At 35.7% G+C, this 14,146-nt stretch overlaps 1 protein-coding gene across 10 annotated transcripts in view; it reads right to left on the minus strand.

Annotated features, from left to right (window-relative positions):
• Positions 1-14,146, minus strand: part of Scmh1 (Scm polycomb group protein homolog 1) — a 167,560-nt gene that overhangs the window by 20,645 nt on the left and 132,769 nt on the right. For 9 of the 10 annotated variants that reach the window (XM_010625942.3, XM_033767856.1, XM_033767857.1 and 6 more), the window contains one exon: positions 13,440-13,566. The exons of the other annotated variant lie outside the window; for it this stretch is intronic. In XM_010625942.3, the coding sequence (XP_010624244.1) occupies positions 13,440-13,566 (127 nt within the window). The remainder of the gene's footprint in view (positions 1-13,439; positions 13,567-14,146) is intronic. 10 annotated transcript variants of the gene reach the window in all.

Genomic DNA, 14,146 nt, shown 5'->3' on the forward strand with positions numbered 1-14,146 from the left:
ATACATATATATATATATGTATATGTATATAGCCGACATGACTGTTGACTTAACTCAGCACCCTGTCAGTCATGCTCTGGAAGACCCCAGTGGGAAGTACCTCAGAACTGGCACCAACATTTTGAACCCCTACCTTATGCCCTCAGCACCTGTGCTATTTTCCTCTCCAAGGCATTAGCCCATTCACTCTGAGTGTTCTATTGCCTTCATAAACTGTACTGATTTTTCTTTATTATCACGTGCCACATCCAATTCTTTGTTCACTGTGCACAAGAACCTAGGAGCCTATCTTGGACCCCATCACCTATGGTAACAGCACCAGAGATGGTATAAAACAGAAAGAATCCTATGGACCCTCAGCCTTTTATAGGCAAGACTGAGAAGGCAAATTCAGTTTTCTCATAGCAAAAGAAGGCTGATTCAGAGGATAAAACAAAGAACCATGGAAAACAACTTCCAGAAAGTGATACTGGACCTAATTAAAGAGCTGATAATATGTACCCAGTGGATTTTAGAATTTATACAGACTAGTGACTGCTGCATGACATCAGTTTTTCTCCCTTTTGAGGAGAGTATCTACAAAAGTTTGTGCCTATTCAACCATTGTGGTTTGGATAAGTTTCTTTAGTTCATAGGTCTTCAGATGGAGAGAAGCCACACACAGGAGGTATACCCGAGCAACTTAAGTGCTTAATATGCTGGTGCACCTGAGTTAGAGGATAGATGAGATCCTGGACCTTGAGCCGGAAGCTGGAAAAGGATGAGACTTTAAATAGATAATTTTAGGGGTAGAATGTATTTTTCTAGTAGGAAAGACATAATTTATGCTCAGAGGGTGGACCACTGTGTTTTTAAGATATGGTCCATAATTCTTTGATCTTCCTTCCACTGAAAGGTGGGTCTATTCCTATTATAGTTTATATCTTGATGTTCACCTAAAGCCTCACACACTCCTAGGTGAGGCTTTTGGGAGGTGACCGGATTATGGTGTGTGATACTCATAAGTGATTCAGTCCACTGTTGAGTTTATAGTTGACTTGCTGTTAGGAGGTGGGATGTGGTCAGAGAAGGTGGGTCACTGAGGTGTGGCCTGGAAGGGTATATATCTCTTCTCCTTCTCTGCTTCATGACTGCCAGGCCATAAACAAGCCTCCTCTGTCATGCTTCCCTGCTTTGGAGCCAGCCAACAATGGACTGAAATTTCTACAAATCGAGCCAAAATAAACCTTTCTTTCTTTCTTTCTTTCTTTCTTTCTTTCTTTCTTTCTTTCTTTCTTTCTTTCTTTCTTTCTTAAGTTGTGGGTGTCAGGTATTGTGTTTTAGCAGCAAGAAAAAATAACTAAGGTGATTCCCTTCCTCTTGTATCTGGGCTCTGAAACTGGCTGAACAACAGAATATAATGAAAATGATGCTGTGCTTTTAGACCTCAGGCATTAAGGAGATGGTAGCCACTGCTTTTTGTCTCTTAAGAGAGACCTGTTCTTTGAACACAGTCATCATATGAATTAGCTCTCAAGCTATTCATTAGAAAGTCTTGGTTGAGAGGACCAGCTTTGCTAGCTACATGACTAAACAATCCTCAGCCCCACCTGACCCACCCCAACTGATACCACGTAGAACAGAGATAGCTATCTTAATTTGAGTATAGTTAAGACATACTGATCTTTTATAGTTTATTGTCTTTTTAAAATAAATCTTCCCAACATCAAGGCCATAAGAATATTTTGTATACTGTTATGTAGACAGGTAAACACAAAGAATCACAACTTACATAAGAGACCAGAAACTTAAGCGCGGAAATGTTTGTGGGAAACATTGCCAGAGAAGGAAAACCCATGTATTTGACAAATGGCTGGAGGTAATGAGTTTGAGACTTAAAAACTCCAGGGGAGGTCCTAGTAACAGGATGGGTGGGGGTTACCTCTAAGAGCTCAGTCGAGTTTTCACAGTAAATATGTGAGAAAAATCCTCTTGTGCTCCCAGAAGGGAAAGGGAAAAAGAAGCTATTTTGAAATACATCAGCTATTTAAATATTCTCTTCTCCTTCACAAAGTCTTCCTCAGGAGAAGCCATATTGCCAGAGCCTAAACTACTGGAAAATTTCAAGAGCCTAATTGACTGGGAAGAAGAAAACACCAATGCTAGTCCAAGCTAGCATCCAATGAGAGGGAAGGGAAATGCTTCACTCTAGGCATCTTGTACCTCAGGGAGGAGGAGTGGAGTTTGAGAAGCACTTCTGAAGTTCACAGCTTGCTAAAAGCCTAAGACCTAATCATAAGACTGTAATTCTTCCCATTGTCTACACTTAATACCACATCATTAAAGGCCTATTTTCCACAGTTACCTTTATTCAGCACATAGCCAGTTATTAAAGGAAATTTAAAGGTATAAATATATTAAAAGACAAAAACACAGAAGAAGCAGAGAAGGTATCAGAAGCAGATTCAGATATGCTAAGGATACTGGATATTATCAAATGGGAACTTAAAAAAATTATGATTAATATGCTAAAGTTCCTAATGGCTAAACAGAATGCAAGAATGGAGGGGCAATGGAAGCTAAGAGATGAGGATTCTAAGAAAAAAAATCAAAAAGGAAACATAGCAATCAATGACACTAATAGAGGAGCTGGGGATTTAGCTCAGTGGCACCATGCCTGCCTCACAAGCACAAGGTCCTGACTTCAATCCCCAGTACAAAAAACAAAATAAAACAAAATTTAAAAAACACTAGTAGAAATGAAGAATGCACCTGATATATGAATACCCACGTTTATGGCAGTACAACTCATAATAGCTAAATCTTAGAAGTGGTCTATATATCCACCAGCAGATGAACAGATAAAGAAAATGTGATATTTATATGCAACGGAGTAATATTCTGCCATAAAGGAGGATAAATCTGAACCATCTGTAGGAAAATAGATGCATCTTGAGACAATAATGTTAAGTAAAATAAATCAGACACACAAGCTTAAACATCACATGGTTCCTCTATGTAAGAAATTCAAAGTATAAATTTTAAGAGCAAAATAAAAGACAGATAATAGGAGATAGGGGGATAGATCTTTTGCAAATGGGGAAGGGACCAAGATATAGAGGTAGGGCAGGAGAAGGGGAAGTAAAAAGATTTAAAATGTGTTATATACATGTACCAATGCCCTGTGATGATGGTAAACATTATGTACTGCAAATATATACTAATAAAACTAAAAACTAAAAAAAACACCACTATGTACCTTGATTGCTGAAAACAGAAATAAACAAAACAAAACAAGAAGACTGATTGGCTCATTAATAACTGGACATGACTAGGGAAAGAACCTCTGAGCTTGAGGATATCTCAATGGAAAGTTCCAAAACTGAAAGGAGAAGAAAGACAAAAAACCCCGGAATCAAACATCCAAACGCTGTGGGACAATTACAAAAGGGGTAATATATTTATAAGAGAAGAAAGAAAAGAAAGAAAAAACAAAGAAATCAAAGTAATAAGAATGTCTCTAGTTAATATCAGACACCAAACACTAGAGCTAGGAAGCTCAGAGCATACCAAGTAAGAAAAATATCTATGCCTAGGTATATAATTTTTAAACTACATAAAATCAAAGGTAAAGAAATTTTTTTGAAAGTTGAGATGGGGAGGAATACCTTATCAATAGAGGAATAAAGATAAGAATTACAAAGGCTTGGGATTTAGCTCAGTGGCTGCCTCGCAAGCCCAAGATCTTGAGTCTGATCCCCAGGAACCCTACAAAAAAGAGATAAGAATTACAACAAATATCTCCTTAGAAACCATGCAAGCAAAGAGAGTGTGAAATGATGACACATATAGTATTGAGAGAAAAAGCTCACCAAACTAGAATTTTGTACCCTGTGAAATTATCCTTCAAGAACCAAACTTTCTTAAGGAGAAATTAAGACAAAAAACCCCCAAATTTGTTGCCTGCAGACTTTCCTTGATAGAAATATTAAGTATTTTCCTTAGTGAGAAGGCAAATGATACAGATCGGAAACCTGAATTATAAAGAAAGGAAGAGTTAGGAGGTATAGTTCAGTGTTAAGAGTGCTTGACCAACACGCACAGGCCTTAGATTTGATTCCCAGTCAGCACCACAAAATAAATAAGTGAACACATGAATAAATAAATGAAAGAAAAAAAGGGAGAGCTTAGGAGGAAGAGAAGTTAAAAATTTTTATTTTCCTAATTCTTAATTGATCTAACAGATAAAAAAGTTTGCTTGAAGTGATAATAGTACCAGCAATAAATACATTTGATTGTGTGTGTCAACATACATATGCATATGCTTATGTAAAGTGAACAGCAATAATTCAAAGTATGAAAGAAGATTCAGGATTATACAGTACTCATGTGTTGAACAACACAGTGCTACTTGAAAGTGGACATGGGTTAGCTGTAATATACTGCAAACTACTAGGTAATCACTAAAAAAGTAAAAAAAGACATATAACTGGTACACTAAAAAAGAAGACAAAATGAATCATATAAATTGTTCACCTGAAGTAAAGGCAGAAAAACATTGGAAGACAAAATAGAAACAAAGAGGAAGGGAAACAAACAGAAAACTAAAACAAATAATGCTAAGTATTAATCTAATTTTATTAATAATCACCTTAAATGTCAATGATTTAAATACATCAACTGAAGGAGAGATTGTTGGACTGGATCAGAAAGCAAAATCTAAATATATTGATCTATAAGAAATCCACTTTAAATACATATATGTAGATAAAAAATAAATGGGTCGAGAAAAATATACCACACTAACACTAATCAAAATAAAAAGGCCTGTAATCCCAGCACTCCGGAGGCTGAGGCAGGAGGCTCACTGTGAGTTCCAGACCAGCCTGGGCTAGTTGAGTTCCAGGTCAGTGTCAATTACATAGTGAGACCCTGTCTCAAAAAGCCAAAAACACACACACACACACAAAACAAAAACAAAAAAAACAAACAAAATAAAAAGGAGTAGCTAATTCAGAATAGCAGATTTCAAGGCAAGGAAAATAATCTGGGAAAGACAGGTATTACTTAATGATAAAGAATTAATTCTCCAAGAAGACATATTCATCCTTAATGTGTATGCATCTAACAAAAGAGTTTCATAATATGTGAGGCAAAAACTGACAGAATTGCAAAGGGAAATAGACGAATCCACTATTACAACTAGAGATTTCAACATCCTATCAGAAGTGGACATATCCAGCAGGCACAAGGTCAGTTAAAGATATAATTGAACTCAAGGGCATTATTAATCACCTAGATATAATTGACATTTATCAGGAACTTCACACAACAATGAGAAAGAATACACATTCTTTGTAAGCTAATATGGAACATTCTCCAAAACCAAACTACATTCTGAACCATAAAACATACTCAAAAAAATTTGGAGGGACTCAAACTACTATTATTGGAATTAAATTAGAAACTAATAACAGAAAGATAGGTGGAAAATCTAAAAATGTTAAGAATATACAACATGCCTCTAAATAATACATGAGTCAAAGAAATATAAGAAATTAGAAAATATTTTGTACTAAATAAAAACAAAATAAAAGTTAGAATTTCTGGGATATAATAGAAGCAGAGCTTAGAGGGAAATGTTGCTATACAACATTATATAGCAACATATAAAAGAAGGAATATTTAAATCAGTAACACAAGCTTCTACCTTAGGAAATTAGAAAAAGGCAAATTAGGGCTGGGAATGTAGCTCAGTGGCACAGCGCCTGTCTGGCAAGCGTAAGGCTCTGAGTTCAATTTCTCATACCAAAAAAAAAAAAAAAAAAAAAAAAAAAAAAAAAGGCAAATTAAATCCACAAGATAAGAAACAACAAAAATCAAAGCAGAAATTAAATTGAAAAAGGAAATAAATAAAAATGATGAAATCAAGAGTTGATTCTTTGAAAAGACAAAATTAATAAGACTCTAGCAGCTTTAAAAAAAAAAAAAGACAGGGAGATGATACAAATTACTAAAACCAGATATGATAATGGAGACAGCACTAGGGAACCAATGATTATTAAAAGGATAATAAAAGATTACAGCGAACAACATCCTATATCCTCAGATTTATAACCTAGATGAAATGGACCAATTCCTTAACAGATAACTTGCCAAAACTCAACGTAGAAGAAAGATACAAAGCTGGGTGCAGTGGTACATTCCTATAATCTTATTTATGCAGGAGGCTGAACCAGAAGGATGGCTTGAGCTAAGGAGTTCAGGATCAGCTTGGGTAGCATTGAGATCCTGTGTTGAAGAAGAAGGAAAAAGAAAAGGGAAGAGAGAAGAAAGAAAAGAGAGAAGAAAGAAGGAAAAAAAGCCCACAATCTGAATAGGCATGTAGAGTATCTATTAAACAAACTGAATCAGTATCTTCCCAAACAGGAAGTATGAAGCCCAAAAAAGGTTCACTGGTAAATTCCACTAAATATTTAAGGAATAAAAATTATAACAATTCTCCACAAAAATCTATTAGAAGAAAGAAGGCGAAGGAATACTTTCTGACTCATTCTATGAGGACAACATTACTTTAATACCCAGACCAGACAAAGACACACCAAGAAAATTAAAGACAAGTATCACTTATAAACACAGATGCAAAAATCCCCAAGAAAATATTAGAAAATCTACCCAAAGCTGTATAAAAAGGATTTGGGACTTATCCCAAATATGCAAAGCTGGCTCAACATTCCAAGTATCAGGGCTGGGAATGCAGCTCAGTGGCACCTGCCTGGCTAGTGCAAAGCCGAGTTCCATTCTGAAGACCAAATAACAAACACACAAAACAACAGCAAAAACATCCAAATATCAATTAATGTAATCCACCATACCAATCACATGATCATATCAAGAAATTCAAAAGAAGTATCAAGCAATATCTAACATTCATTTGCAATAGAAAACTATGAATACAGGGGAACTTCCTTAATCTGGTAAATAACATCTACAAAACCCCTAGAATTAAAATTATATTTAACAGTGAGAAGCTTCCCACAGAGGGGCAAGGCAAGGAGGCCCTTTCTCAAGATCATTTTTCCAACATCATACAGAGTCCTAGCAAATGCAGTTAGGTCCTCTCCCTCCCTAAAAAGGAAATGAAAGGTAAAAGGTGTATGTATTGGAAAGTAAAAAAGAGATTCTTTTGTTTACAGATAACATGATGATGTAGAGAATCTGAATTGACTAAAAAACTCTTGCAACTAATAAGCAATTATAATAAGATTATGGAATACAAGGCTAGTATTAAAAAGTGAATCGCTTTCCTCAATATCAGCAAGAACAAGTAGAATTTAAAATTTAAAACATGGTATTATTTATAGTTGCACAAAATAAAAAATGTATAAATTATTGAGAAGAACTATTAAAAACTCTGATAACAGAAATCAAAGAACTAAATGGAGAGCTGTTCCATGTTCATGGATAAAAAGACTAATTATTGTTAAGATATCAGTTTTTCTCAACTTGATCTAGAGAGTCAATGTAATAATCCCAATCAAAATCCCAGAGAGATTTACTTCGTGGATATCAAAAAACTGAATCTAAACTTTGCAAGGAGAGGTAAAACCCAGAATAACCAATATAGTATTGAAGGAGAAGAACAAAGTTGGAGGACTGAAACTACCCAACCTCAAGATTTCCTCTAAAGGTACTATAACCAAGACCATGTGGAATGGGTAAAAGAATAAACCAACAGATCAATGGAACAGAACAGAAAGCCCAGAAAAAAAACCACATGAATACAGTCACCTGATATTTGACAAAGGAAAAAAGCCAATACAATGATGAAAAGTCTGTAGTTTCAATAAATTGTGCTGGAACAACTGCACATCCAGCACAAGTCAAAAAAAATAAAAAACACAACAAAAATCCTACAGCAAACAGTAACAAAAATCCGTGGCCGAGGCACAGACTTTACAACGTCATTAAAAAACTGACTCAAAATGAATATATTTTAAGGGGTGAATGGATATATAAATTACGGCAATCCAGACAATTGAATATTATTCAGTGTTAAGAAGAATGAGCTATCAAGCCATGATGCTTACTACTATGTGAAAAGAGGCCAATCTGAGAAGCTACATGTTGAATGTTTCATTTACATAAAATTCCAGAAAAGGAAAAACTATGGAGACAGAAAAAAGATCTGCTTTTCCAGGGGTTAGAAAAAAGGAAGGGATGAATAGGAAGAACACAGGATTTTTAGGGTAGTAAACCTATTTTGTACTATGGTGATTGACACATCATATGTTTGACAAAACCCACTGAATAGAAAACATCAAGAGAGAATACTAATGTAAACTATGGAATTTGGATTACAGTGATGTGTCAAATTCATTGAAAATTAACACATGTACTCTGGATGGGGGGGTGTTGATATGCAAAGCATACATGGGGCAGGCAGTATATGAAAATCTCTGTATCTTCCAATTTTGTTGTGAATCTAAAACTTCTCTAAAGAAATAAAAATATATTCAAAAATTCAGAGAAAAAAATAGACCTCTGATGGTAGACACAAATCTGCAAAATTTATGGAACAGTAATGTATAAGTGTTTCCTAAAAGTATATGAATAAATTCTCTAAATATATGTAAAATACTTGTATGCAGAATATTTTGCAGAACTGGTGTATCCACCAAACATGTTTTGGAAAATGTCACTGGAAGAATACATAACTAATAATTTAAAAAGTAAGATGGAAGGAAGAAGTTCAATACAAAGTTTGGAAGAAATCAGTTTAGGAAAGCTTGAACAGAGATGAACAAAAAGATAAACAGAATAGGGATAAGAATAAAGAGGGCTTAGGTTGTGGCATCTGAAATGAATAGACACTTCTCAGATAAAGTAAAAATGGCACATAAATATATATGTATAAAAAATGTTCAACATCACTGCCCATCTGAGACATGAAAATTAAAACAACCTTGAGATACCATTTCACACCAGAAAGAATAGCTAATACCAAGAAATCAATCAACAACAAATGCTGGAGGGGCTGTGGGGAAAAAGGAACCCTGCTCCACTCCACTGTTGGTGGCAGTGCAGACAGGTACAATCACTGTGGAAATCAGTATTGTCACTCCTCAAAAAACTAGGAAAAGAGATCCCATTTGACCCAGATATTTCTCTTCTGGGTATCTCCTCCAAAAAACTAAAAGCATCCATACCACAGCAATATATACATACCTATGTTTATAAGTTTGTAATAGCTAAATCTTGGAAACAACCCAAATGCCCATCAACTGTTGAATGGATAAAGATGTTGTTTTTCTACACAATGAAGTGGTACTCAGCCAGAGAAGGATAAACCTGAGACATTGAAAACTAAATGGATGCACCTTGAAGCTATATTCTTGAATGAAATAAATCAGATCTGTGTAAATATTGCAATGTCTCTCTGGTATAAGGAATTGAAAACGTAAATAGGGAGCAAAAGGCATAATAGACAATGTGAAATAAGAAAACTGTTCAATAGGAAGGGGGAACAAGAAAGGGGGAGCAGGAAAGAAAGGAAGGAAAAAGAAAAAAATGAGAAAAGAAGGAAAAAATGGAAATGGGGCTTTTTTAAATAAGGAAAGGGAAGAGAGGTTGAAGGGAAGGGAACAAAATGGGGAAAAACAGGAGTCAAGATACATCATGTTAAGGTACAAATTCCTTATGATGAATGTAAATCTAAATTGTACCAATAAAGTTAAAAATTAAAAAAAAGAAAGAATAAAGAGTACTGTGAATATCAGAGGATCATTTCAAGAGGCCCAATATCTGAACAGTAGGTATGTGGAATGAATGAACAGAAAAAGGAGGAAGAGAAAAACCATTAATGAAAGAACTGAAGAAAATTTCATAAAATGAGTGTCCTGCATGGTAAATAAAAATACATCTAAGCTGAAAGATAGCTGTGGATGAAGAGAGGCTTCATAGACAATAAACATATAAAACTAAGGGTGTAAATCTAAGAAAGATTTATATGAGAAAGACATGGGGATGAAAAGAAAATTGGAAATCTAACTGAAAGAAGGGGCTGAAGTCAAGCATTAAGGATACTTGCTTAATTACTGTGAGTTTGGTAATCAGCACGAGGACCTTGAGGCATCTACCCACACCAGCATGTCTAGTATGTAGTATGTCAGAAACTGTATGTAGGAAAATTAATCAGTCTCAAGAATAGCCTGAGGAACTAATGATCTTTGTTTTTGAGATTTACAGAACTGAAAAGCATCTTGTGACTAGGTGATTAGGATCAGCTTTGCATCATCTGACCCACCACTGCAAGGAAGTGCCCATTATTCTGTGAGAAGGCACCTACTGGTCTGGAAACACCCATCAGCCACTATATAAACACTCCTAAATCAGCTTCCCATAAGATGGGCTTTGTGATGACTCTTCCGTCTTATTTAGCTGGCTTTTAGAATAAAGTCACTTTCTTCATGTCAACATTTTGTCCTACTACTTAACTGGCTATTGAGGGGCAAGTGGCCAGATTTGGGTTTGGTACTAGATGGAGACTAAAGTAACTCAAAAGGCCCCAGGAGAGATTTATTCTAGAGTTTGACAGGGTAGAATATATACTGTGCTTGAACAGAACCAGATGTAATAGTACGAATAGACTTTAAGGTTGAATTAATAGTACAGAGAAAAATAAACATGCAACAAAGAAATCAGTAATATACTGTATTCCCCTTGAAAACAAAATGTGCAACAAAGGAAAAGTAATTACAGTACACCACATAGCTCAATTGAGAATAGCAATTAACTAGGTATAAAAACAAAATGCTGAAGTAAAATTATATCAGGGAACTGGATTAGGGAGGTATGCGTGGATAAGTAAAGGGCAAGGAGATTAAGAGAGTTAAATCTTCATCCTCTGACATGTGTACTCAATAGAAAAATGCCTAAAGCTAAAAATAAAATAACAATGTAAATATGCTACTTAGACATATGAGAGTAAATAAAAGAATTAGTTGAACTGAGTGTAGCAGTTCATGTTTATAATCCCAGCTACTAGGGAGGATGATTGAGGTAGGAGGATCACAAGATGGAGCTCAGTGGTAGAGCACTTAGCCTTGGGTTCAATACTCAAAACTGTAAACAAACAAACAAACAAAAAATCAAAAATAAATTTAATTAAAAATGATTGCTCCTGGGAAGAAGTATTTGATAGGAGGCAGGCTGGGGGGGCCGGGGCTCTGTCTTTTTTTTTTCCCCTGGTGCTGGGGATCGAATTTAGGGCTTTGTGCTTGCCAGGCAGGCGCGACTGCCACTGAGCTAAATCCCTGGCCCTGTTTTTGTTTTTTTTGTTTTTTTTGGTATGAGGGATTGAACTCGGGTCCTTGTGCTTGCAAGGCAGGCCAACGAACCACTGAGCTAAATCTCTGGCCCCCTGTTTTGTTTTTTGTAGTAAGTCTTATAGACTATCTTTCCCTTTAAATAGAAAAAATATTAATTATATAGTATATATTTAATAACATTACTATACAATAAAATCATTAATTTTATATACAACTAATACATATTTAATATATAATAAAATGAATAATTAAATATTAACTGTATAATGATATACAATCACTATATAATTGATAAAAACTTTGTTTTGTTTTGTTTTTTGAGACAGGGGTCTCATTATGTGGTTGAGACTAATTTGGAACTTACTATGTAGCCCAGGCTAGTCTTGAACTCACAGCAATTCTCCTGCCTCAGACTCCTGCATTCTGGGATTACAGGCGTGTGCCACTATGCCCAGCTAATAAAAATTTTTTGTTTTGTTTTTGTTCTTTGGTACTCAGGATTGAACTCTGGACCTTGCACTTTGCCAGCAGGCATGGCACCACTGAGCTAAATCCCCAGCCCACTAAAAAATTTTTAATATTTCAAAAGTGCTTTACAGTTTAAAAAAATGAAAGATATGGTATGGTAAATAGCATTCGATCTATGATAGCTTTTATTGTTATAATTGAAAGGACTATTAATCCTATGCATAGATGTGTAAAATGAAGTCCACACAGGGAAGTGACATCAAGATCACCAGGCCCAATCAAAAGATGGTGGTGACAAAATGATCAGTATAGACTGCTATAGTGTGACACGAACAGGAGACAGGAATATACACAGTTAAGTTCCCATTTTCTCTAGGCCATGAGATTCAGGCCAAAGGAGAAACACCAGTCCAATGATTACAAGCAGTGATGGGCCACATCATATAACGGAAAGAATGAGGCACAGTCATGGGACTGCTGAGGTTCTGTGTACTACTGAACAGGCTCCTCACCACCGAGGGTGTATCCTGGATGCTGTGGGCTAAACCAAGCAGGTATAAAGATATATAGGGGGCATACCACGAAACTGGAATATGTAATCATTGTTTTCACAAAAGTGCCTATCAGTTCTTCTTCATGCATGGGGGTTCAGGGACAAAGGCCCTACTCTCAGACTAAGTACATGCAGTAACTTGCATTGCATGTTTGGAAAAATTATGTGAGAAGACCCTGACTAGAGAAGAACATACATGCCACAAGCAGGCTCTGTCATCTTTTATAGGTTATTTGGAAAGAAAACTATGGCTGGGTCTTCCCTTCTAACTTTTAACATTTTAGGATTTGAACAATGACATACTCAATTCCTTCTAAGAGAAAGACCACCTTAACTTTCATGGGGACCATTCTAATTGTTTATACAGCCCTGAAGAAGATGGGAGTGTATGTAGAGTATCTGAGCAAGGTTTTACACATCTCTTAATCTACACATAAAAATGAATATTATTTTTATAGCTACCCAATTGGGAAGCTGTGTGTTTACTCCAAAGGCATAATTCTTTTAGAGTTACTTTCACAAATATAGTTTACAAAGTGTGGCTACCTCTATTTATCTAGTTTATGAAATGAGAACAGATATTTGTAACTCCTAGTTTATGAACGAGATACATGTCTACATCTATGGGAGAAAGATACCTGGTATCCAGAATCAAGTTCATTCGCATTGTACCAAGGCTTACCACCATCAATTACTGTTTTTTAAAAGCCATAAGAATCACACAGAATTGAGTGGTGGCAGCGTTACTGGGATACTAGAAAGGTTATAGAAAGCGGAAGGGTCACTAACAAGGAAGTGCTCCTAAAGTGGCAGGATGAATATTATTTTGAACTGGGCCAGGGAGTTCAGGGTCTTTCTCCTTATCCCCTGAAATGGGATATAGTTCCCCAACACTGAGGGTATAGAACACTTACCCAAATTTTCTTTGATTGTTCTAACAAAATAAATGTTTCTCTGAGATTATTTCAAATGCCAAAGATAAAGCATTTAAAAAATATTTTACATATGTTTACTAATGGACAGAAGGCTAGTTATTAGTGTAAGCCAAGAGGAAGTACAGCCATTGGGGCCTGGGGCTTGTTGCAGCTGGTCCCGTCCTCTGCTCTTACCTGTAGGGGCCTGCATGGCTGAGCTGGGGATGGTGGCAGCATCTTGGGGAACAGTGCTGGTGTCCGGTTCAGGGGTGCTGGTTGTTGGTGAGGTGGGTGGTAGGCTCAGCAAAGTCCGAGGTTTCCTCTGTCAAAATGGATGAGGAAAAGTTTGCTACCCATGATAGGTAACTTGTTTACTTGTTCCTCTATTCCTAGCACTCACTTACTTCATCCATGAAACAAAAATATTTTTGTGGATGCTATTCCATTTTATCTTTGTTTTTCACTCAGCATCTGGTCCAAAGTTGTACATATAGTAGATGCTTAGTGAACATTTTCTGAATCTATGTACAAGATACTGGTTTTCTGAAGAGTTAGAGCTTAGTGTATTTAACGTTAGTTTCAATGTTATGTGGAATTCCAGATCCTTTATAAATTGGGCAAATACAAGAAAAAAGGAAAAAGAGTATGCTGTGATTTAAGTCTATATTGACTTTATTTTATACTTTCTCTCTTTAAAAATGGAAATGACCCTTCTTATTCTACTTTCCCCACCTGTATTATTCCTTCCCTTAAACCTCCTACTCTAGTAATCTCAAACTATACTACTACTCTAAAACAACTCTGCAAACAAAGAAAACAAAATCCTGCAGTTAGTTGTGCCTGGTTTATACTTTTATAATGTTAAGCTATCTTTTTTTTTTTTTTTTTTTTTTTTTTTTTTT

The sequence above is a fragment of the Fukomys damarensis genome, unplaced genomic scaffold (assembly GCF_012274545.1).
Source record: "Fukomys damarensis isolate Sample0158 unplaced genomic scaffold, DMR_v1.0_HiC HiC_scaffold_23, whole genome shotgun sequence".
NCBI classification, from domain to species: domain Eukaryota; kingdom Metazoa; phylum Chordata; class Mammalia; order Rodentia; family Bathyergidae; genus Fukomys; species Fukomys damarensis.